This window comes from Notamacropus eugenii, chromosome 2 (assembly GCF_028372415.1).
Source record: "Notamacropus eugenii isolate mMacEug1 chromosome 2, mMacEug1.pri_v2, whole genome shotgun sequence".
Taxonomy (NCBI): domain Eukaryota; kingdom Metazoa; phylum Chordata; class Mammalia; order Diprotodontia; family Macropodidae; genus Notamacropus; species Notamacropus eugenii.
The window spans coordinates 514164283-514190444 of record NC_092873.1 but is presented as its reverse complement, the minus strand read 5'-3'; the positions used below and the strand labels follow the sequence as shown (position 1 = coordinate 514190444).

At 48.7% G+C, this 26162-nt stretch overlaps 1 protein-coding gene across 3 annotated transcripts in view; it reads right to left on the bottom strand.

The window, feature by feature from the left end:
• The window catches only part of TCEANC2 (transcription elongation factor A N-terminal and central domain containing 2), a 30447-nt gene that overhangs the window by 3309 nt on the left and 976 nt on the right, over nucleotides 1-26162 (bottom strand). Inside the window, exons 1-4 of one of the 3 annotated variants that reach the window (XM_072649532.1) lie at nucleotides 25713-26059; nucleotides 22231-22391; nucleotides 17212-17353; nucleotides 6445-6638 (exon numbers count right to left, since the gene is read on the bottom strand). In XM_072649532.1, coding sequence (XP_072505633.1) covers nucleotides 6445-6638; nucleotides 17212-17353; nucleotides 22231-22332 — 438 coding nt within the window. In that variant the 5' untranslated portion in view covers nucleotides 22333-22391; nucleotides 25713-26059. Of the gene's footprint in view, nucleotides 1-6444; nucleotides 6639-17211; nucleotides 17354-21064; nucleotides 22141-22230; nucleotides 22392-25712; nucleotides 26060-26162 lie in introns of those variants that run through there. The other 2 variants (XM_072649533.1, XM_072649531.1) reach the window with 2 other exon arrangements.

The following is a 26162-nucleotide window of genomic DNA, read 5'->3' as shown; positions in this document are numbered from 1 at the left end:
TTCATACGACCCATCCAGCAGGACTGAGCTCAAGCCCTGGAGGACACTTAGTCATGTGTCCCATGAGCACAACAGGGATAACGATTCTGGAGATTCTGGAGCTGCCTCCTTCCCCAGGAAGGCAGAAAAAAGTGCACTCACAAAGCAGAAGGAGCACTCACTGGTCACCAAGAAAGAGGCATATGTGCGTGTGTGTGCGTGTGTGCACATGTGCTGGGATTACATGTAAACTGTGGCTCACATGAGGCAGGAGCTCGCAGTAACAGGACTCTGCTCCGACTTGACCTCCACTCAGTTTCAAAGGACGGTGAGCCAAACATGTACAGGAAAAGTCTTGGAAATTTATCAGGTAAATGAATGCAGAAAATAGGAGTGCTTTGTAAACAACAAAATCTAGACGCATCAGAATGCTCCAGTCCAGCCCCTCCTCCCTGCCAAGTGTGCAGTGCTCACACAGTCCTCAGCACACTCACCCCACTTCTCCAGGCCTTTTCCTTCACACTCAGTGTGTCTACACTTCTGTCTGGGACCTTTAAAAGGACTTTGCACAATACCCGGTACATGGTCAGCACTCAGTAAATATGTTTTCATTGATGGAAGGCATTCAAACCCACTGTTCTTTCTCCTATTTAATCCTTGGCCCCACTCACTGTTGATTTGTACAGATCTGCCACAGATATACGCACTAATGGGCAAGCTCCATAGGCTGCACGTCTAATTACGTGTCACAAATCGAACAATGGCAACTTTTCATCCATCTGCTCTTCACTATGTGGATAGTCAGACCAAATGTATTGTCTCTAGCACATATCTCCTCTAGACACACTCAGTCTAAGCCAAATGTAGTTAGGTGGCACCAAAGATAGAGCACTGGGCCTGGTGTCAGGAAAACTCTTCTTTCTGAGTTCAAATCCAGCCTCAGACACTTCCTAGCTGTGTGACCCTGGGCAAGTTACTGAACCCCGTTTACCTCCGTTTCCTCATCTGTCAAATGAGCTGGAGAAGGAAATGGCAAAACCCTCCAGAATCTTTACCAAACAACCAAATAATAACCCTTTGCTCTTTTTTTAAAGTATCATTCCTGCCCCTATCTAAGTAGGTCTGTGACTGTGATATTAAAGCCCGAGTGTAGTGGCTCGCTGTCATATCTCACCTGGCTCCACTCCTGATTCTCTGGACTTTTACCCTCCCCATGCTTCACACAGATATCTACACACATGTATACAATATACATACACAAACACATGCACACACACACACACTTTAGCTTTCTTTTGCATGTTGTCTTCTCCCATTAGAATATAAATCCCATGAGAGTTTGAGTTGCTCCAATAATATTCCATGTTTTTCTCATTCTTTTTCTCTAGTTACTAATTCTAATTCCTCTTCTGAAAAGCCAGAGACCTGAACATACACAGATATCTGACACACCAGTAATGAGTCTTATCGTGTCTATTAAAATATAATCAGCTTCACTTTTTTGCAACGTTATTTGTTAGTTACCAGTTCTTTTCTTAAAGAAAGTATTCAGGATATACAAGTGGAAGGCTTCTTGGTGTCTGCAAGTGTTTGACCTTTCCTTCTTCCTGATTAATGTTTTCTCATGTATTCTGTGCCACCTTCAATTCTGCAGTGAAATCAGTGCATGCTGATTTAATTTGGAGAATCTTATCTGGTTCTTCACTCTCTACCTCTCCATACTGTGTGCTGATGTTGAACCGTACATTCCAGTTAGTGATCTTTCTGCAAATGTTTACCGCACGTACTGCAACATGAGGTGATCAAATGTCCACTGCAGTGTTTCTTGTTGCCTTTGAGGGAAAGATAAAAGCCAGTCCTCCAACACCTTCCTCATCAAGGATGATCTACCTGTGAACCATCATTCCCCTACAACTTCCTTCTTCATTTCGGTTTTGACCGTTTTTAGAATGTTAAGATTGATACAATTTGGCTCCTGCCAGGGAACGTCCACCTTCCAGGCGTGTGGACAAGGCTCAGCTAAATTCAAGTGAGGGCTTGGAGATAATCGAAATACCTTGGCTCACAAGCCCATTTGTCCGCCTCTATCGGCTCGGACTCCATCACTGCCAAAGCAGAAGTGGGCTCCGCAGGACTGGGCATCTTCTGCTGTATGTCTGTGGGTGCACAAGTGACTATGGCCAAAAAAATGTATTGCCATGTCACCAGCCTCTTGGTACTGACAGGCCTGTTTGTATTTGGCTAGGCTGGTCCGTAGAAAGAAGACCCATCCCTGGAGTCTTTCCAGAACGGTCAAACCTGACAGAGCTTTTAGAACTCAAAGTCACCTCCCTGCCACAAGGGCCATCAGAGGACTTGGTGTAAGCTGTTTTTACATGATAAATTTGAGAATTTGGGCTACAAAGATGAAAATATATACACCCTATATATATAATAGGAATATTATAAAACTATATGAATGAAAATATATATACAAGTTGAAAATAAAAACGTGTGTGTCTGTGTACAGTGCGGTACAGTGAAATAAGAAGCAAGAGACTGGGGTTTTTATGCCCAGCTTAGCCATTAACTCCTTGGCAGGCAAGTCTTTGCCTCAGTTTCTTCCTATATAAAATGAGGGAGTTAGACAGGATGACCTCTAGGGTCCCTTCTTGCTTGAAACCATATGTCTATGAAATATGGAATACCTACTACACCAACCCTTGGCCAAAATATGAAAATGAAACATTATAATTCTAAATCATGAGGTCCATCTATTTGTGACTAGCACTGTGCTGACCGCATCAAGCTCATCAATCCCACATCTTGGAAGATTTCAAATACCACCCAAAAGAGTTTAGCTGAACTATCCACATAAGGCTAAACCTGCGGACAAAGAATGCTTACTGTCCATTTGGTAAGGAGCTGCAACTGGCCAACTCATAGCCGTTATCCATCAGGAAGCTCTGTGTTTGTCTTGACAGACATTGCCAATGGGGGATAAGCTGGGCCCAACATTAAACATGAGGAGGAGGGAGAAAATGAGCTAGACTGCCTTTGGGAATTGGAATTTTCTTTAATGACAGCATCACAGATTTTGTAACCGGATAGAGCCTCAGAGGTCATTTGTTATTAACCGGCTCACGTTGCAGAGGAAGAGCTGAAAAACCAGGAAGTTAAATGACACGCCCACGGTCATGCAGAATCTGGGATCTGAAGCTGGGCCCTCAGACTCCAAATCTCATACTTTCCCCACTGCATGACTCTGCCTCATACTCCCAGCAGCTCCTTGAACACTGGTCATCTTTTTAGTACATAAGCACTGAATGGCAAAAAGTCAAAAGAAAGGCAGGAACAGATGGGCACTTGAGGGAGCAAGCAGGCCAGGACACATCGCAAACAGGGACTGCTGAGGAGACTAGCTGGCTAAGAAAACCACCGTCACACCTGAATGACCCAAGGTAAGGACACCCTGCGACCAACGTACAGAGATGAGGACAAGAGTCACCTGAGGATGGACGGGGCTCCAGCTGCATCAGTGAGAACACAAATCCACCCCAATATCCAAGTGATGCTTTCTACAACAAGATGGCGTGTCCTGGAGCTGGGGGACACAGCTGATTCTCAGGCCTTAGTGTGCTCACAAAAAGCAAATCCAAACAAGCTCCTACAAGGAGGGAAAGAGCAATCTCCTGAGAAGCAGGAAACTCAAACTCAAGCCTCTCCTTGGCTACTGCAAGGCCTGAGTCCTCTGGAAAGCCACCGCTGAGAGCCTCAGTCTTCATTCAATTCAATTTAATTCAACAACCATTCATTAAGAAACTACTATGGACCCCAAAGACACACCTATATAAACAGGGGTAGGCAGGGAAGGGGCAAAGGGGATAACATGAGAGGACCGGAGCAGATGATTTCTTAAGCACCTGCCAGCTAACATACATCTTCTGACACCCTCTCTTCTAAGGGACCCTCTAATGTTACACTTCTCCCAAAGTGGATTTCCCATCATTCGGGACCATGTTTATGAGGAGGCTGGTCCAAGTTAAGGGTGCAGTGTGTGGCTATGGAACAAAGCAGAGCTGGCAGGCCCATGTGGGGACTGTCCCTCTGACCCTGTTCTCATTAGCACATTCGCTAACCAGCCACGCTGTTTCTTAACGCTGACGATACAGGCTCACATTTAGAACCACATTTATTCTTTTTTTTTTTTAAATGATCACAGAAGCGAGGTGGGAAGGCGAGTGGATAATGAGGAAGGGGAGGTAAGAGAATGACCCGGCAGGAGACTTTCATATGAGGGAAGATCTAATAGATGCAAGAGAATAAAGAAGAGAAAATAAAGAAAGAGAAAGCCAGGACAGTTAAGATGGGTTTTCTATTCATCTCTTCCATAATTCTGAGAACAAGGAAGCAGTCACTGACATGGAAAAGGAACAAATTTATATTAATAAGGGATGGACTTTTTTGGTCCAATGTATATGAACCTGTGGCAATCACAGCGATAGAATCTGCTGAGATGAGCAATGTAGAAACGCTCCTCACGACATGAAGAAACAGCATCTGAGAGAACACTGAGCCAAAGCACAAGAGAAAGGCCTCGCAGGCCTTGGCTGAGAACTGAGCCCTGGGGTGGAGGGTGGAGTCCTGCCTGATCAATGACCTTTATGGAGATCTGGCATCTGATTCAAATGGATTCCACACTGGCTCCTGTCCCAGGCACACCGATTCATGCCAATGTAGGAACGCTGCAGATGACAAGAGATGCTTTGAGCTGCTCAGCATTACTCTATCTAAAGTGTTTGTGTCTACATTCCATGACATGAAACCGATGAAAAGACAATCAGATGCTCTTTAGGCAAGGGAAACAGTCTGCTCTGCTTCTCACTGACGATCAGCCGAAGATTCAGTCTTTCATTTTTTTTAATTTGTGCTTTGGAAATGAACCCCTTCAGTCCCGCTGAATGTGATCTCTTTCCCTGATGAAACTGGAAAGTGAACGAATGTATCACTTTTTTAACTTTGCTTTGGAACACTTGAGCGCCAAACAGTTGATGTGCCATTTAAAGGATAATTATTATGGAGTTTAATATAGCAGGCAAACTGCTCATTAATCCTTACAGCAAGGCTTCGTTATAATCATTTACTTAAAAAGATACCACAGGGAGCTGATATTTACCACCACATTAACTATATATTATTCACCCCTACTGTACATTTCTCTAATCAATTTTGATTTATTGCAAAAAAACACTTTGTTTAAAATACCAAACAAGTCTTGTCAGCTAATCGATATCCCGGAAAATTAGACAGACACCAAACCTCCAAGTCATTCTGTTTTCCTTTTACATGTGTCCCTATTTAAAAAGATATCTTATGGAACACTTAGCCTATAATGAATACTCAAGAGAACCACGGAGCTTTTGAGCTGGAAAGGCCTTGTGGAGTGTCAACTCCTAAACCCTCATGCTCAAGGTCACTGAGGACATGTCATGGGGGCAGAGCTGGAAGCTCTAGGCAGGGTCTAGGTTTCTCTTAGTCATGCCCCTGCCGACATGTGAAAACACACCAACAGCTGCCATTGCGGTGAACCTCACAGAATCTACCCCAAAGTCATCACAGACTCTTCAGCAGGAAAGGGGCCACACCTCATTCTGCATCGCTCTTACAAGCGGGTAAGAAGGGGCCTGTCCTGGTCCACAGGAAGGGGCAGCAGCAAAGGCAGGCCCAGGTCCCAGATTCCAGATCCAAGGCTTTCCTCTGACAAAGGAGGAATGAGTCAGAGGCATTAAAACATCACTTGCAGGACACTCAGGGAATTCAGGCTTCCTGAAGCAAAATTATGAACAAACACAGATCTTCATCTTCATGCTACACCATGCTAGTTACAGGCTCCTTAACCTACCATTTGCCTTATAGATGTATGGACGGGTGTTAGTTTGGCCCAAGTGGCCTCCAATTGGACATGATCTCCCCTCTCTATTAGACAGTTAGCATCCAATCCTGTATTTCCAGAATTAATTGGGCCATGGAACACCTGTGTGGGTAAGCTGGGGAAGGCTTAGACAGCAGGATGGAATCGCCTTGGGACCAAGGTAAAATTTACAGGATATTAGGTCTATTTTCATGTCCCAAACTGCTGCACCTAATGACATGGCACTTCCTACTTAATATCTGGAGCCATGAATATTATCATTGGACTATTCTCCCAGAACCCCAATTTCCATTACACAGACCACCTGGGATCTACAGAACACAATTTAGAAACAGTGAATGATTCTGTACTTGGTAACTGAGCCTTTCTTGAAGGCCTGTTTCAGGGTCCTGGCTACAAATTTATGAAACTGCCTATAAACCCCAAAGTCAAGACAAAGATCCACTGAGCAAGGGCTGAGGGGCAGGGATGCTCCAAGGTACCCGCTCACTGTGCAGCAGCTGTGCAGCTGCCCAGGGACAGGCCTGGCTGAGGCCTGCTGCCAAGAACATTACCTCTAGTTCCAGTGCTTCCGACAGTAGCTTTTGGGCATTTCTCCTGAACTTCTCAGTTTGGGGGTCACTGCGGACTTCAATGGAAGGTTTATCCGAATGCTTCTCAATGAACGTCTTCCACTCAGTGTAAACTTCGTTGGCAAGACTAGCCACCTCTCCATCTGAATGTTTGCGCATCTTGTTCACAGTGTGACCTAGACAAGATGAGAGAAGTCCAAGAAATAGGGCTCTTCCTGTTTTCCTGTCAAGCCCCAAATCAGGTCAACTTCAGCTCCTGCTTTCTACATGATAGGAGAATGTCAGAGGTGGAAGAAGCTACCTGGACACCATCCATGCCACCATTCTGTAGGTGTGGAGAGCTCCAAGGCAACTTGACCAAGGTTAAATGCCCAATCTACTTGGCACATTTCACCCTGGACCCATTTTACAAAGAGCAATCGCCACTGTAGGGAATCAAACAGCAACAAAAGAGCACAAGTGCCAGCGGGCTTCAACATTTCTTGGACAATTCCATGCACACGTTCTGACACTCAAGGACTGGTCTCCTCTACCAAAGAGAAGCACCACATCTGAAAACAAAGAACCTGGGGCTCTTTTCCCAGCTGCAGCTGGGAGTGAATGTCTTGTGCAACCAAATCGTTGGCCCCAGGCACTGTACCGGCAGGAAGAAGGTCCCTCCCCCTTGGGGATCTGAAGCCCTGAAAATCAGGCTGGGGGCTTTTAGGCTACGTTCCAGGTGCAGACAATGGAGTCCCTGGAGCCAGGATTCCAAGGGGGTGTCGCTGCTAAATCAGCAGAGAAGTCCTGAGGAGTCAGGGTGCTGGGAAACAAGCCCAGAACTTGGTGAAACTGATGCTCTAGGAACCTAATCCGCTTCCCCTCCCCAGTGACAGAAGCAGCACATGAGAGGATGATGCCTCCAGGAACTGGGAAGACTATCTGCATGTCTGTTCTTGCTAGAGCTTTGAAATAAATATGCAGATATTCCCTTGCAAAAAAGGTGGGGGGCTTTGCTGCTTCCTATCTGGGTGGACTGGAGCAGACCCCTTTTCTAGGGATTAACCCTTGTTAGGAGGGGAAAGATAGTGCAGACATTCTATACCATCCCCAATGATCACATTTCAAGTCTTTGTGGAAAGTATTGCTAACCTTAAGACGTGTCCAACAGGCTGCTTTCACAGTCCAGGTGTCAACACCAAAGTGCACCTAACCTAACAATGAGGGACGAGCTGAAGTCTGCCAGGAAGAGAGCAGCCTCTAGCATCTAGACAGGCTAAAACAATGGGCCAAAGTGAATCAAAGGAGAGATTTTCCTTAAGAGTGAGGAGAGAGAATCTGTTATTTCATCAGTGTAGAAATGTCCTCTATCAATGCTCAGTAGCAGCTACGGTGCATCTTAAGAACCTTGGGGAATGTCCTTGGACACTGAGAAGCTATGACTTGACCAGAGTCAGTCATATAGCCAGCATGAGTCAAAGGCAGGACTCGAACCCAGCTCTTACTAACTCTGAGTCTAGCTCTCCATTGAAAAGGCCATGCTGAAATGGAACAGGAATAAATGTAAATTCATGCACTTGGGCTCAAAATGTCAATTGCCTAAGCATAAGGTGTGACTAGACAAGAGTCTGTTTTGAAAAAATGGGGGGAGGGAAGAACTCTTTAACTGGGGAGTGACTGAAGAAATTACGGTAATGAATGTAAAGGAATCCTGTGGTGCCAGATTAAAGGATGAAAGGGATGGTTTCAGAAAAACCTGGCAAGATCCATATGAGGGAGGTGAGGTTAGTACAATTCATACTATACCGACAATATTGTAATAAAAAAAACAACTGGGTTGGTGCAGTGCAGAGTGCTCAGCCTGCAGTCAGGAAGACCTGAGTTCAAATCCAGCCTCAGACACTTCCTAGCTGTGTGACCCTGGGCAAGTCATTTAATCTTGTCTGCCTCAGTTTCCTCATCTGTAAAATGAATTGGAGAAGGAAATGGCAAACTAGTCCAGGATCTCTGCTGTGGAAACTCCAAATGGGTCACCAAGAATCGGACACGGCTGAAAATGACCAAACCACAAGATGAAACAATAACTATGGTGAACACAAGAGCCAACCCTGGCGCCGGAGGACCGAGGAGGAAGGACAGAGAAGGGCAGGACTAACCACGCTTTAGCGTCTCGTGTCCTTTGTTTTGCTCGACTTGGCGTGTTGGTTACAGAGTCTTGGCTCTCTTCTTTTGCACTGCTTTGTTTTTAGGGGAGGAAAAGGTGAGAGGGAGAAAAAACTACTTACTGATTGACAAATAAGCATTGTACTTAAAAAACAAAAAGATGGCGGGATTTCGGTGAACTGAAAGCGCCATGGGAGCCTGCTGCATTTTGATGCCACAAAGTCCTCAGTGGTACCGAGAGAGGCAGAGAGCAAGGGACAGAACAAGAGGAGCACGGCTTATGGTCAGCTCTGTGGGATAGTACCTGGCATATAGTAGGAGCTTAATAAATGCTTAATGATTTGATTTGTGAGCCCTAAAAAAATGACAACTGTCATGACAAACCTGCCAAAATCTCCCTGCCCAATTGGGCACTCACAAGAGGAAGCAGGGAGGGAAAATTCATTTTCTGTGTCCTTGCACCTGAAAAGAGAGCACTGTTGTTCAGTCATGTCCTCACTCTGTGTGACCCCATTTGGGGTTTTCTTGACAAAGATACTGGACTAGTTTGCCATCTCCTTCTCCAGCTCATTTTATAGATGAGGAAACTGAGGCAGACAGGGTGAAGTGACTTGCCCAAGGTCACACAGCTGGTAAGTGTCTGGGGCCTCCAGGCCTGGCCCTCTGTGCCCCCTAGAGAGTAGGCCCTTAATAAAAGTTTACTCTCTTATTTCCTAATCTCTCTGAGGGGCAGCATTATTCTTCAGTCACTTTGCTTTGAAGCCTTGGAGTCATCTTGTTTTCCTCCCTCTCCTTTCCCACCCTTTTCTGTACCTAGTCACTAAATGTGGGATGGGGGCAGGGTGTACAGGCTGCTCATTCCCTTTTGGTGTCCACCTGATTCACTCAACTTTCATCTGTGTCTCCAAGAAGCTGCAGCACACACGGCGGCCAAACCCTGCTGAACCAGCTTAGCAGACAGGCTAAACCAGGGTTAAATGAGGGCCTCAAGCCCAGAGGGGAGCTGGGGATGTCCAACCCAAGCACACGATGACTTCTCCTGGTGGGATGGGCAGTTGGGAACAACTGGCTCCCACAGCCATGAAGGCGGCTGAAATAGGCACTGGGGAGCACTTAGAGCTTGGTCAGACAGGGAAGACTGCACCCCAGGCCATTGCCAGTCATCTTGACTTTTGTCCTGTCACGGAACTTCAATGACTCAGAAAGTGAGGCTGACAACTGTGTGGCTCCGCCTCACTTCAATTCAATTCCTGCAAAAATCAAAACATCATCCATGATGTCATCAACATGACCTGTGATGTCACTCTTTGAAAAGAGAGGACAACCACCACACCACCTACTCACTGGATCTTGAGGATTCCCCTTTTCCTTTCCTCCCCACCTGCCAGTCTGAGACAGATCCTTCTTACAAGGAATGCAGCCACTCTGTGCCAAGCATTGTGCTTAGGCCCAGGAAGATGAAAATAGTAGCGACCTTTGATCCTTACACTCTCGGAGCTCATAACAGAGCAGCAGGATGTACAAACGTAACAACAACAACCGTGATCTTGGGCAGCGCCTCAGTTTGCAAAGAACAGTCCTGGGAGACAGAGAGATGGGGCAGGTATTATCTCTATTTTACAAATGAGGAAACTGGTTATTTGAAAAGGTGAGCAGATTCAATTGATGGGGGCTCTGCTCCCATTCATTCATCAAGCATTTATCAATGCCTCCTCTATACAAAGAGTCCTACGGGGACACTGAGAAGAAGAAACATGGCAGCCCCTGTCCTCAAAGAGCTTATTGTCTAGGAGAAGATCACGGAATCTCAGCAGGAATAGAGTGCTCAAGGCTCATCTTGGCCACCCTGTCTCTGTACCTACCCTGGAGTCTCCTCTCAACAGCCCTGAAAACTATAACGATGGAAATCTGCATTCCACCGTTGGTTGGTTGGTTGGTTTTTCCTAAAGCTACAGGAGTCATCAACATGTGGGCCAGAAGGACCCAGGGGAAGTATCCAAGTATCATCACTGAAGATTTTCAAAGAGCTGGATGGATGCCTTTGAGTCTCCCCCAAACTCTTTGAGGCTGACATGACAGGACTGTACCCATTTCACAGCTCAGAAAGGCTAAGGGACTGGCCTGTGGCTGCAGAGCTAGTAAGTGTCACAAGTGGGATGTGAACCTAAGACAACAAGATCTCTCTAGAAACAAGAGGAAAGAAAGACCCAAACAGAAGAAAGCAAGCTGCTATGGAGAAGAGGATTGTCTTTGGAAACTAACCCATAAGTGACAATGCAGAGCTGACTCTTCTCAGGTGGAGGCTGCCCTCCCTTGATGGGAGGAGGGGGTCGTGGGGAAAGAGGTTAGCAAAGAGATGACTCAGAATGACAGAACTGCTGAGCCCTCAAGGCTACTGGTCCCCCCACTCCGCAGACAGGACACACCTTAGAATGGTCATCCCTGCTTTGAAAAAGACCTCCAGGAAGGGGGAGCTCACTCACTACCTCCTGATGTAGCCCAACCCACTGGTGGAAACTAATAGAAACCTGCTTCTCTGTAATTCTACCCTTAGCCATATGGACAGCAATACCAAAAACCTACTATGTGACCTAAAGGCTTTTGGATTGGCCAAGATGAGATCTGGGATTGTGGCCTAGCAAAATGAGTTCCATGCAGTGTGTCCAAAGAAGGTCACAAACATGGCTTGGAGGTGTTTCTGTTCAGCTGGGGAGACCTCATTTTTATCTAGGAACCATGTAAGAGCAGACACTTGGGCCTAGGGAGACTCCTGATAGGCCAAGCTGGAGCTAGGGACACATCAAATTCCCTTCCATTGACATCTTATTTCTGGATATGTGTATACCCTCTGGTAATCCCAAGTGTGTGGTCTGGAGCATGTGAAGGAGGGGTGGGAAAGGTGCTGAAATCAGTGCCAGCAACAGGAAAGTTAGTTAGGGACAGGGAGGCAGATTTCTGAAGCCAGGACCCAGAAGGTTCCCAGAAGAAAGGAAGGAAAGGTGGGAGGCCAGGGACCAGAGGCCAAGATGCCCTGGTAGGATCTAAGCAGTATGGAGGTGCCAAAGAGGCCTACAGTCTATGACTGGATCCTGCTTATGAACTGTCCAGCCCACTCTGGACTCTTTGCACCAGGCTGTGTTCCCATGTCCACTTCATGACCAAGCCTAGAAGTCTGCTCTTTCCTAGAGCCCACAGAACAGAGCTAGACAGGGAGCTAGAAGGTGAAGGAGGGTCTTTGAAATTATCCCACAAATGTCTCCAGCCCATAACTGTGCTAATAGAACCTGGAACCCCCAATTCCTCCAAGCCCTAAGAATTCAGCTGCAAGCCAACCTCAGCATGAACCAGGGAAGGTCTGAGCTAAGGACACAGCCTTGCCCAGGTAGGCAGCTTTCCAAGGGCCCTGAGTCCTGGCTGCACGTTGGGGCCTCCTTCTTTTCTTTGAACTGAATTCCCAGACCATCAGACACACCCACATCCATTCAAAATTACATTCCAGAACTAACCCAAATGATTTTTAAGAAATGATCTGAGGTGGTCAACAGGCCTTTCACTCAACACGGCTCTGTGCACCCCCACATGAATCCCGGGGGGCACCCCCTCTCCTGGGCCAAGCCAGCCCCTGCTTTCACCTATGGAGGCTGACTGCCCCCTGGTGGCCAAAATCCAGGACAGCTGCAGAGTACAGTCTCCCTCTAGCCCATGTTTCTCAGCTTTGGTTTCCACAAAGGAGGAGACTCCTTAACCTCTTAACCTCTGTGCAGGGCCCACGTTGGTCCAGCAGCCACAACACCTGGGCTGGATGTTCTCAAACTACAGGGCCTGAAGAGGCCAAGAAGTTTCAGTCAATCCACATGTCAAGCATTAAAATATCAATAAACAGATTTCCCTAAGTACCTTAGTGTGAGTCAGGCCCTGGGGGTTAAAAGTCAAAAAATAAACAGCTGCTAGGAGGACCTGGCAATACCTTAAGATGTGGAACTGGGAGGGCCAGAGGGGACTATCTAGTTTAGCACCCTTCGTTTTACAGAGGGAGAAATCAAGGCCCAAAGACATGGGAATGCCCAAGGTCACAGGCATGCTGTGTCAGAGCAGCACTGGCACTCAGAACTCATGGCTTCAAATCCAGACGCTCTTTCCAACATGCCATGCCAACTCAACACAACCATTCCTGAGCCCCTCCTACTCAGGAGGCATAACTGGTCTTCCTCCGAGACCACGGAGGAGAATAATCATCACGGGGCTGCTGGGATACACAGCTGAGGGTGAGTCATCAGGGTCAGAGGGCAGCCAAAGGAGGTTCAGGTGGGCCCAGACCACTTCTGTTGTGGCCAGGAGGAAACTGGCCTCAGCTTCAGCAGGGAGCAAGCGCCACATTTTGGGCGGCCAAGGAGGTGAAGAGGCTTAGGAGGGTGGCCCACTAGGACTAGGCAAAAGAAGAGAATAGGAACTGAGTTCAAGGATTTGAAAAGCTGGCATATGAGAGAGAAAAAGATTTGTGCTGCCTGGCCCCAAGGGCAGACATCATAAAAGTGGGCAAAAGTTGCAGTCAGATTTAACGCTGATAAAAAGGGAAATTTCCTGACAATTAAAATTAATCCAAAGGAGAATGGATTCCATCTGTAGGTTCACAGGATGTCATACATTTAGAGTTAAAGGTTCCTTAGAGACATCGAATCCAATGGCCTCATTTTACAGATAAGAAAACTGAGGCACACAGTGACTGCCCTGCCCAGGGTCATATGGCCAGGAAGCACCTGAAGCAGAATCTACACTCAGATCTTCTGCCTTCTCTCCTACAGGACCCTTTCCCCTGCACTGCACGGGCTCCATGATGCTCCAAGTCTTCTAGGAAAGGCTGAATGAGCCCTTGTTGGGCTGGGGGTGCAGGGGAAATAGTCCTTGTTCAGAATCGAGTTGGACCAGCTGTGAAGGAGCAGGTGGTTCATTTCCCAATCAAAGAGTCCTCCAATACCACAGGAGAAAAGGTGGGGCCGGTGGTATTATCAGGGAACTAGGTCTCAGTGTGACTGCCCCACAATCCTGCTTTAGATCTGGCAGTTAAAGAGATCCCAGTAACTAGAGACAATGGTCTTTGATAAATGATGGGGTCAGAGGTCAGCCTATAAGCCAAGTAAGGAAGTAAGTGGAGATGACTTCCCAGGTCTCTGGCAGTGAGTGCCCAGCTGGCTCCGTATTCATGGGCCTCTCTACACCTCTGACAAGGTTAGCCCAGAATACTCCACATGGAAGCCGCCATGTTTAATGAGGGACTGAGGGTCCTCTCCATCCTCCCCAGCTACCCCTCTCCCTTCCCCAGCTTGATCCCTCAGTGGACCACTTCTACTCTCCCTGGCCCTCCCCTCTCCTTCATCCCATCACCTCCAACAAACCAAGCCCTAATCTTGGTTACTCCCACCATCCATTGCCCTTGCTCCAATTCACACCTGTGCTTGAATGAAGAGGGAGAAAATATGATCTCAAGGAGGCCCTAGCTATAGCAATGCAACCCTAATTCACCAAAGATGACAGCCATTCACAGGGCTCCCTTCCATTCCTTATTCATTCAGATTTCCTCCTCCATATCTGTCTCACCCAGGCCAACCCCTCCACATGCATGGGGATCCTGTTCCATTCCATCTTCTCCAGCAAATCACCCCCTCTACCATCCCCACTGTCCCACTTATCTTCAATCTCTCCCTTCCTACTGGTTGTTTCCCTGCAGCCTCCAAATATGCCCTTGCATGATCCATCCACCCCCCACAAGGTATCACCTCAAATCTCTTTGGGCAGATGGTGACGTGGTAGACAGAGCATCGCAATGGCCTAAAGTTCAAATGGCCTCAGATACTCTCTAGCTGTGGGACTTCAGCTAGCTACTTAACTTCTGACCATCTCAGTTTTCTCAACTGTAAAACGGGATAATAACAGCAGAGTTGCTGTGAGGACAAAATGAGGTAACATTTGTAAAACACTTAGCACCTGACACACAGTAGGTCCTATACAGATCTCAGCTATCATCAGTATTTTTATATATTTTTATTATGCCCTTTCTGGCTAAACTCCTTGAGAAGGTAATCGTAATCAGGTCTCCACTCTTTTCTTGGCTCTCAACAGGCTGGATTCCAGCCTCCTCCTCCATCAAAGCTGTTCTCTCCGATGTCACCAACCATTTCTTATAGGCCTCTCCTCCTGCTCTTCCTTCTCCACCTCTCTGCAGCCTCTGATACCACCCATCCCCTCTTCTCCTGCATCCTCTCCTCTTGCCTCTCTGACAGCTCATGCTGGGTGTCCCAGGGGCTGTCCTGGAGCTCATTAGCTCCTATGGATCTATACTGAGAACTTTCAGATCTACTTATCCAGACCTAGTCTCTGCTGACTGAGCATCTCCTGGACATCTCAATTGGATGTCCCCTAGACATCTGAAATTCAACATTTCCTAAACTGAATTCATATCTCTCCCCGTAAACCTTCCTCTCTCCCAAACTCCCCTGCCCTGTCAAAGGCGTCACCCTCCCAGGGCCTCAGGCTCACAACCTAGACCCTTCTCACCACCCACTCCCCCAGCATCTAAGCTGTTGCAAAGGCCTTGGCATCTTTCCAATATGTCGCCTTCTCCCCTCTGGCATTGCCACCCCTGGAACAAGGCCCTCAGCCCCTCAGGCCTGCACCACTACAATAATCTGCTGAGGGAGTCTGCTGGCCTCTGGTCTCCCACTCCAGGCCACCCTGGCTTAGCTGTCACATCGACCTTCTTCAAACAAGGGTCTGACCATTTCACACACATCTCCTTCCCACTCAACCAACTCCAGCGAGTCCCTGTCACCTCCAGGAGTAAATACAAAAAGCTCTGCTTGGCTCTTAAAGCCCTGTACAACCTGGTCCCCTCCTGCCTCTCCAGTCTCCCTACATCTTACTCTCCCTGCCCCTGTGGAGCAACCTAGCCTCCTGCCTTCCTTACAGATGGCCCTCTGGGTCCAGACTCCAGGCATTTTCTCTGGCCATGCCCCAGCCCAGGAACGCCCTCCCTTCTCTCTGCCTCCCAGTGGCTTCGTTCAGGTCTGAGCTAAATTCCCCTCTTCTCCAAGAAGCCTTTCACCATCCCCCTTAATGTCAACATCTTCTCTCTGTAGGCTGTCCCTTTTATCCTGTAAATATCTCGACTGCACAGTTATTCATATGTTGACTCCTCATTGCATGTTGAGCAGACACCATGTTTTTAACCTCTCTTTACATCCACAGCATTTAGCACAGTACCTGGCATACAGTAGGCATTTAATAAATGTTTGTTGCTTGACTGACTCTGTCTTCAAGTCAGAGAATCAATAACTTGTAGCCATAGAGAACAACACCTTGTGTTGGGCAGCCGGGCCTCAGGACTTCAAACCTGCTACTTTCCTGTGACAGCCTGGCTCTCTTGGGGCCACAGCCTTCCCCAATTATTCAGATCCTCCCCTACTCCCTCCTGAGGTCCCCTGCGTGTCAACTTCTTTTGGGAAGCCTTCCCAAATCCTGAACCTCTTGGGGCCTCAGTTCCCTGCTCTGGAAAAATGAAGGTTTGGACTCAATGACCTCTAAAGTTTATTTAAGAAGGTAGGAATAAAGGAAGAAAGGAAGGAGGGAAGGAGAGAAGGAAAAAAGGAAAGAGGGAAGGAGAGAAGGAAGGAAGGAGGGAAGGAGAGAAGGGAAGGAAGGAGGAGGGGAGGATGGGTTTACATGCCAGGCTCCACGCTAAGTACCTGACAAATATTATCCTGTTTCACTCTCACAACAGCCCTTAGGAGGCAGGGGCTATTATTTTCATCCTCATTTTACAGTTAAGGAAACTGAAGCAAACAGAAGTTTAAGTGACTTGCCCAAGGTCACATAGCTAGTCAGTGCCCTAGGCCTTCCTGCCTCCAGGGCTGGTGCTCTGCCCACTGCACCACCCAGCTGCCTCTAAATTCTCTGTCTGATCCCAAAGAAAGGCATGACCCTGTTCTCAAAGAGCTTACATTCCAGTAAGATAACAGACAATACAAGGGGAGGGAGCCATGCAGGAGGAATGGAAGGCAGAGGGAGCAGTAGGGGTGACAGGGAAGGCTTCTGGAAAGAGAAGACCCCTGAACTAGGCCATAAAAGAAGGCAGGCATGTTCACAGGCACTCCTGGGGAAGTGAGGAAGCCACCCTGCACTTGGGGGAAGGAGGGGCCAAGGCCCCGAGACAAGCCAGAGAAAGCTGTCCCACTTGACTAAAATGTAAACCAAAGAGAAGTCTGACATGAAGCTGGAACAGGAGAGGACCTAAGATGCCAGGATCAAGTTTTGATTTGACTGATGGCTTTGCAGATGGGGGTGTGAGTGGTGGCTGCATCAGACTCTCCCTTTTACAGCAGTGATGTTCTGGAAACCATACAGAAATACCAGAGTCAGTTTTGTTCCTCTGCTTACCATCTAAATGGCCTCTGTGTTACAGCCAAGGAGTCAGTTTGCCAATGCAGCTAGCAAACCCTTTGTGTCTTCACATAAAGTGCTGCGAGCTACCCCTTTCAGCGGCTGGTTGTTACAACTAGGACACAGGAGACTGGGAGGACACACAAAGAGCCAACAGCAGTCGAACACACCTACCTATCTTGGTCGACCTTAACACATCCTTTGAGGGTAGTTTCTTCTTTAACTCCCGTAAAGCTTCAACTAAATTTTCTTGAGGCTGCCCTGGAAGCTCCAACACTCCTTTCCATCTTCTGATGTCTTCGACAACCACCACTCTCTAGGAAAGAGAAAAGCCATTTAGAGAGTAGAATGTTTTCATCAGAAAGACATCTGCCTTCACCTGTACTAATGGCACTCTTACTGACAGGTGAATTAATGATTCTGACCTGACTCAAAGCACGGCACATGAGATGACCCCAAATGATGGATAATGGCTTATGAGTTGGTCCTGGTGGATTCGCAGTCCTGGGGCACTTAGCAATGAATGACGAGGGAGAGGGGAGGGAGAAGTTACCACAGCAAGCCAACTCAAAATGTAAGGCCCCACATCTACGGGGACCTCGAGGAAGGAGGGCAGAGCAGCCCCATGAGCCGTCCACTGCCACAAGAAGAGCTGCATCTACCCATAAAGCCCTAAGTGTAGCCCATCTCAGGGTCACAGCAAAGATCCTGGAGCTCTGAGGAGGCCTAACAGAATCCAGGGGACCAGAAAAAGAAGCTCTAAGCCTGCCCCCAGAACAGGACACAAATTGGTACCAATGTCAAACCCTTCCTTGAAAAGTATCCATGTGGAATTTATGTGTGTACAGACAACATGAAAGGGCGATTTCTAGAAAAGGGGGGAGGACAAAAAGGGGGTCAGGTATGCACCGGACCATCGGGCCCTGCTGTGGAAGATGCTGGAAGTATCCAGCTTGACAAAACTAGTGAGGGAAAAATGGTTCTTTCCCAAGTCAAAGTAGAAGGATCCACTGAGGAAGGGGAAAAGATCAAGGTCAGGCTTGAAGACTTTATAGAACACATCCACACCTAAGATGGGAAAAAGACAGAATTATGATCCCAGAGGACCCTGAGCATAAAATGCTTCCCTCAAAGATCAGCAGAAGACACTTCAGCTGATGAGCTAAGACTCATGCTATACTTTGGTCTCCGAAGTAGACTCACAGATCGTCAGGGCTGGGAAGGGACCTAGAGACACTCCAGGTGAGAGGAAAGTGATCTCTGACAGCAGCTAGCCGGAGTCTCACCCTTGCATTTCCGTGCCTCCCATTCTCAGGCCTACGGCGAGGCCTCTCCATTGGGGTCCCATCTCACCCCACACTGAACAGTTACAACAGCTGAGCCAACAACTACACCAGTATTCCCTTTGGGAAAGCAGAAGTGCCATCCTCACCCTCATTCTCTGAGAACAATTTCCTCTACAGAAAATCTCAGAGCAGACAGTGAGGAAGGAGAGCTCTCTGGAAGCCCCTCCCCCAAGCTCAGCCTCATCCAACTGCGCTGGCTTACTTACAGTGAGAAAGACCAATGCACCACATCCAGCTGTGCCGTGGAAGTGGAAGGTGGGTGCCTGTTGTCTGTCAGGCATTAGGACTGTATTTAACTTCAACTGAAGGCTCTGGTGTGAGCTCTCATCACTAAAATTGCAGGGAATCCAAGTATCATTATCTCCATTTCACAGAACAGAAGCCTGAGTCCCAGGGACCTTCCCAGGTGATCTGTTCCCTGATCTCCACCTGTTCCCTGAAGCACCATGGCCACAGCACAGACCCACGGGCTTCATGGAAGGGAAGGGAGAAAAGGACTCTTGGGAGTCGCAGCCCCATCCCAAGGGCACAGCAGGCAGCAGATCTACTGGAGCTCAGCTGCCTTTGGGCCACAGTGGTCCCCAACTCTCTTGGATCCAATTTCCTGGATCTGAGATACACAGAGGGGGGGACTTGATGTGCCTGGCACATGCCGCCTCAGGCTCCCTCTCAGGGCTCACCTGGCTGACAGATGTTGGGGATAGATAGCAAGCTCCTTCTCTCCAGGGACTGACAGCTATGGGTGCACTACTGCTCTTGGGTGCAGTGGCCAATGTTACCAGTTGGTCAGCACTTGGTGTTGGTGATGAGGAGGAAGGTGGGCCCTTTTTCTGTGGCCTCAACTCTACCCTAGATCCTGTGCTGCCTGATAGAGTCCCCTCTAAGGCCCTTGGGTCAATGCTGACACAGATGAGAAGGGCCTCTGCTACAATGGAGAACAGACAGGCTTCTCTCCAGTGTTCAGATACCTTGGTATAATGCGATGAGGACCCACCGATTATGCACCCTTGTCCCAGATGACTCTTGGGCATCCCCTCCCAGGCACACTCCCTCTTCAGAGGATCCAGCTGACCTGGAAGCTATTCTGGGGGCCTTTCTCCAGCACAGAGGCACCAGGGCAGTAGATGGGCTGGGCAGCTCTCGTCCTGCACTCTTAGAAGCCCATAGGCCACAGCATCCTTTTCTAACTGCCCATTTCCTAAACAACATTCTCTTCCAGCTTTCTTACCTCAACAAAGACTAGAAAAGTTATGGTCTACAGGGCATGCTGCTCATCTCCTCCTTGACCTAGGATTCATCTACAACTTCCATTCCTCAGAAAATGGGGTGTAGTAAGACTCAACACCTCCCAGGATCTGCAGGAGAAGCTGGTGCTTTGGCCCTGGGGAAGAGCCCTGGATGCTGAAAAGCTTTCCCAGCACAGCACCTCCCTCTCTCTGCCATCTCTTCATTTTGGGGCCCAGTATTTGGACTGATTGGCTAAAACAATGCCATCTCCTTCCCAGGGCTTGCTTTGGCCCAGCCTCCAGGCATTTTTCCCCTGGGCAGAATTTGGGCTTTCTCAGTATGGTGCCGTATTTGCCACTGTCCTCATTTCATCCATCATGAATCCTGCTGTAACGTCAGGGGGTACAAAGTATCAACAAACAGGAGACCCTGCAGGACGCTAAAGGAATCTCTGTCCCATCTGCACTTCTCGTCTGAAGCCTCTCAGGTTTCATCCAAGATTACTTCTCTCCTGCACTCAGCAATTCCTGCCCAACTGGACTTCTCTGTTCCTCCTATCTTCCATCTTTGTGCCTTGGGCCTAACGAGGGATCATTTCATTGATTATCTAGCAGTGCTTGGCCCTTGATCAATGTGGATGTACTGACCACTTTCCTCCATGATAGCAGCCAACATCAGCATCGATGAGATCACAGATGCAGCACAGCCTGGGCTGAGCACTTCTGCTCCCTCCTCTTGGTGGCAGAGTCAGGGGCATTGGCCTTGCACTAGCCCTGGAAGTCTAACCCACCATCTCCTAGCCAGGCCTCCTGTCCAATAGGGTGGAGGGTGGAGCAGCCTGGGGGCGAGCCAAATGGCTGATGGGATGCGCTTGCTCGTCTGGGGTTAGTGATCCATTGCAAACTATTGCTCTTCTATAACTGACTACAAGAAGTAATTCCAAGAGTTACCTTCTCATGGTGTCTGTCAGGTGATGACACAGATTCTGCATGGGACATGACAGTCACTCAGTGTAGGCTGCCCATGTGTGCTGCCTTCCTCAGGGAAGACATAGGCTCTCCAAGGGCACGGATGACAGGAATAAAGGATGATAGAGGTCTCACTCAGGCAGGAAGGTCTGCAAAGGGCCTTCCAACCCCCTACCTTGTCTAATCCTCAGAAGACAGATACTACAGCCAGTATCAAGCCTGGCTTACAAATACGGAGACAGAGTCTCACAGAGCACAACCAGTGCCAAAAACAGACCCAGAAGCCTGATTTCTCCTAACTCTGAATTACACCTTCTCTTTGACTGCAGGGGCGGTTCACATTTCACCAGGCCACCCAGGCTCCTGTCATCAGAGTCTATCAACACAGACACACGGTAACAATAACATGCTAGCTGCAGGACAATGAGGGCCTGGGATGGAGATGGCAACAAGACACATCTGGTCACCTCCCTTACTATTATTTACCTTTGCCTCTTCCCCAACAGAACAGAGACAAGCTGGGCAGTCAAGTGATGGGACCCCGAGATCCGGCACCTGAGACGTCCTGACCTCCCTGACAACCAGGCCACCAAGGGATCCGCATGAGGTCACAGGACACATGGCTGGTCTGTGGCTCCTTGGGGCCACGGAGCCAATGTTCTGTCCCCGTGGAAGCTTCCAGCCCTGGCTCCAATACTGCCTCCCTTACCAGGGGTGATCACAGGTAACACTTGAATCAAGAAAACAGGAGGAAAAATCCTTGCCAAACCTGCTTTACAGGACCTGAAATTATGCCTGTGGCCTTTACCACACTTTCACTTCAACAGCAAACACTGGTCCAGTACTGACCCTGGGGCTATCAAGTCACAGATGAAAGTCTTCTGCCCTCAAGGAGGTCACATCTCCTGCAGACTACAACAAACAAATCCACAAACAAAGAAAGAATCTAAAAAAAGCAAATGTGAGGTTCCTAGGAGGAATCACTGGGGGAGGGGAGCAGAGGGGCACAGGAGGGAGAGGTCTCCTGAGGAGAGAGGGGATGGCTCCAACAAAACACACATTTAGGGTCCCAGAGAGGGGCACTGTCACACTGGTCCTTCTGGAGCTCAGAGGACAGCAAGGGGGCAATTCTAAAAAGACATCCAAGCGTCCAAGGGCTGTAAATACCAGGCTGGGAACTTGCATTCTATCTGCTGAGGATTGTCAAGTATGGTGTGTCCTGTGTTTAGGACTAGAAACTCAGCAGCTCAGAGAGGAGAGAGGTTAGCCAGAGAAGGACTCATTAGAGGCAATGAGGAGGGAGGCAAGAGATGTCACAGAGGGAGAATGAACAAGACCCAGCAAATGACTGGATCTAGGAGCTGAGAGAAAGGGGAGCCAAGAAAGACCCTGAGGCAGCTAAGCCAGCTGACTCCAAGAACGGGGGTGCCTTCAGTTTGGAAGAAAGAAGAGTTGTGGATGGAACGGAATGCGTTCCGTTTTGGTTCTGTTGTATTAGGCCATCCTAATGAAGATGTCCACCAGGACAAGAGTTCAGGAGAGAGAGAGAGGAGGGCCATGGCAGTTGACTCATGATTACCTAGTCCTCCTCAAGCCACGCATAAGAAAACCTAGGCTAGGGCTCCCAGCCTTGTCTCTCTCCCACTTCTCACCTTCAGAGACTCAAGTGTGGCCTGCTTGTAAACCTTCTCTCCAGAATCTTTCTTGTGAGGGCTGCTGTGAGGCAGAGGTTTTCGAATGACAAACTTATCCATCTCCAGGGAGCTCCAGCTCTGCAGCACAGCCAGTCAGGAAGAGGGCTGTCTGCTAAAACCTATGGAACAATAGTACAGCAGTGGGTAAGAGATGGCTTACTTAGCGAGGTCACCAACAGAACAGTACACGTACAATAAAGACATGCAGACCTGTCACTGCTAAGCTTACTTATTCCCCTTCTCTACACTGTTTTAAGGCTGAATTGACGGGGGCTTTCTTCCTCCTGCACAAGAGCCCTGGTTCTGACACTTCCCAGCTGCATGACTATGGACAAACTACAAACAAGCCCCTTCGCACCCTGAGCCTCAGCTTCCTCCTCTGTAAGACAGAGGTAGCACACGCACCCCCATCACATAAACATGAGAGCAATGTGAAGAGAGGTATCATTACCCCTTTCAAGACATGAGAAAGCCCAGGGGCAAAGGGGTAAAGATTCACCCAGAGGACACAGGAGAGAAGCAGCAGAACCCAGGCCTCCTAACTCTACTGCCAGAGGCCTTTCCATCCCATCACAGGCTCAATGAGATGATGTGCAGAGGCACCCAGCACCTTTTCAAATGTGCGATGAACATCTGGTGGGATCACGGCTCTCTCGAGCTCTGGGTCCGAGAGTGCAACAGCGCCTTAAGATTTAGGGAAGGTTAATTCCTCACTTAACCCACCTCAGAGGTACAGGAAGGAAACATGCATTTAAATACCTACTATGTGTCAGCAGCTGTGCTAAGTGCTTTATCTCATTTGATCCACACAATAACCCTGGGAGGGAGGTGCTATTATTATCCCCATTTTACAGTTGAGAAAACTGAGGCAAATGATGGTTAAGTGACTTGCCCAAGGTCATTCAGCTACTAAGTGTCAGACGCCAGATTTGAACTCAGGTGTGTCCTGACTACAGGTCCAGTATATGGAATACAGGAGCTGCCTCCAAGAAGGTTTACAAAGTCAGATCTACCCAGACTGAGCCAATTCATTCAAGTCCAGTGTACACCTTCCATGAAAAGAAGTTTTCAAAGGTAGAACAAAGGCTTCTTCCTTAAACCCCATCAACGTGACCTGGATGACATGACAGTCCATGTCTCTACCAAGGAGAACACTACTCATGACAATGATAATCTTCATCCCTTCTCCAGGGCAGACGTCAGTCTTTCAGCTCCTCCTGATAACGGCCCCTACACTCACTCATCAAATCCTCACTGTATTGGCTGTGGTAAGTAGAGAAGTAATATGCTCATTTTACAGATGAAAACACTGAGGTTTAACTGACTTCCCTAAGCTCCTACAGCTAGTAAATGGATTCAAATTCATTGCTCTTCTGATGTTTCCACTACTAGATCACAAAGGACATTAGACAATAACCTCATCCACATCAAGACAAACCAGAGTAAATGAAGCACTGGGCTTAGAGTCAGAAAGACTGAAGTTCAAAACCTACCACAAATACTTCTCAGCTATACCTTGGGTCCTTTTACTGGTTGTCCCCCAAAGGTTAGAATTCTCTCACTCCCCACTGTTTCCTGACCCCTTGGCTTCCTTCAGGTCTAAACTAAATCCCACCTTCTGCAACAGGCCTTCTCCACATCCATTTCACAGCACACAGAGCGATGGACCTAGAATCAGGAAGACCTGAGTTCAAATATGGCCTCAGAAACTTATTGGCTATGTGGTTACACCTAAGTGGGCTAGTCATTTAATCTGTGTCTGCCTTAATTTCCTCATCTGTAAAACGGGGAGGATAACAGCACTCAACCCAAAGGGTTGTTAGGTCATATGATACCATATTTGTAAAGTGTCTTGCAAACCTTAAAGCCTTATATATAAATGCTGGCTATGATCATTTACCCTGAAGATGTCTCATTTGCACATAGTTGGTGACACATGAGCTCCTGGAGGTCACAACTATGTGTTTGCCTTTCTTTAATGCAATGCCTGGCACATAGAAAGCATTCAATAAATGCTTGCTGATTGGCTGCCACTTCTGGACAAGGTCATCTCTAGGCCTGTTTGCACATCTGTAGAATGAGGATTAACAGCAACTACCTGTAAGGCTCAAACTATATAGCTGAGTCTTTGTTTGTTTTTATGAAAGAGTTCCTGAAATTTATTTCAAATACAGACAGTAAGAAAAACAAATGAAGATTTTTTCCATCTTTGTTTACCATGAGACTAAAATGAATACACACAAGTCTGTGTCCTGAATCTCCTTCCAAGTCACCTTACTGCTGTCCCAGGAAAGAAGCCATGGGGCCATGGAGCCTCTGGCAGTCCCTCCCGTATGCCTCCACTGCCCTTCCTACAGGCTACTGTGGGGCCTCTCCTCTCACAGAGCTGCATGACCTCCTTGACACGATGGAAGCCGTCCTCCTCAGCGTTTAACGCCTTGTTCAGTTTTTCCTATTTCTCCTTTTCTTCCCCTCGCGGTCTGAATGACTCTTCCAGTGTTCTTCTTCTCCTCCTCTTTCTGCTTCCCTTGGTGAAGGTCCATCAGAGTTTCCGGTATGCTCATTCGCTCTTCTCCCACCACACCATCATTCCCAGATTCTCCAGCGTAGCAGGAAAACAGAGGAGCGATGGCACTTGTACCTCCCACACCGGAGCCCCAGCTAGGGCCGTGGCTGCTGACCCTGACACTCTCCTCGTAGTGGGGGCCGCAGCAGCTCGCTCCTGTGCTCTGATGGCTGCTGCATGTCTTGGTCATTTCACACGGTCTTCTACTTGGGCTACCAGTAGCTGGGGGGAGTTCCTGACCTGAGTCTCCCAGTCCTGTCTCTGGAGCATCAAAGGGGACCGTCTCCTGCAGAACCAGCTCCATCAGGAGCACTGGCACTCTCAGGGCTCGCTTCTGGATCGCAGGAAGGCCTCTGAGAATCCCGAGCCTCCAGACTGGAACTCATCCCATGCTTGTCTCCCCTGGGAATCTCCTTCCTCTTCTCCCCGGCTGGTGCTCTGGGGAAGTCGCTGGCTGCAGCAGCCGTCCTGAGGCTCCTTCTTCCTGCAGACTTTAGCGGGTCTTCGTTCTGAGGGGCCGCCCTTCCCCTTCGCAGTCAGAGGAGGCACGTGCTCCTCTGGCGCCCAACACGCGGCTAAACTAGCGTTTGGTCTCTGCAATTGGAGTCTACTATTCAGAGTATCGGGGGCCTCCCAACCACCCTCCCCACACCCAACTCGGAGCCAAGCAACGGGCAGCCAATCACCTCTGGAAGTCAGGAGACCCTAGCAACGGGCAGCCAATCACCCCTGGAAGTCAGGAGACCCTAGCAACGGGCAGCCAATCACCCCTGGAAGTCAGGAGACCCTAGCAACGGGCAGCCAATCACCTCTGGAACTTGGGCCATCTCTAGCAACGGGCAGCCAATCACAATAACAACGAGTAGCCAATTACCTGTGGGAGCGAAGGGACTTTAGCAACGGGAGACCAATCACCGGTGGAAGTCAAAGGTTCTGAGGAACCGACAGCCAATCACCCACGGAGCTGAGAGACCCTCCTCACTCCCGCCTTCCCTCTCCCAGAATTCGGGAGCGTCCAGTCTCTCAAAGCCGTCTGCCCTCCCCTAACCCCTCCGTGGGGAATGTCAGGGCGGCCCTGAGAGCCTGCCGGAGCTCAGGCCGACCCACCGATACGGTTCTGGAGCGCGGGCGGGCCACTGCCTCCAGCAGTCCTCGCTCTCCCCGAACGGCGCCGGCGCCGACTCCGGAAGCAAGATGGTCGCGCTTCCTGCCGGGCCCTGTAGTTCCGCCCGGGACGGAGGCCCCGCCTTTCCCCGGCCGTCCGGGGCGGGGTGGACTCCATTACCCAGCGTGCCCTGGCAGGCGACCTCGACTGATGGATCTC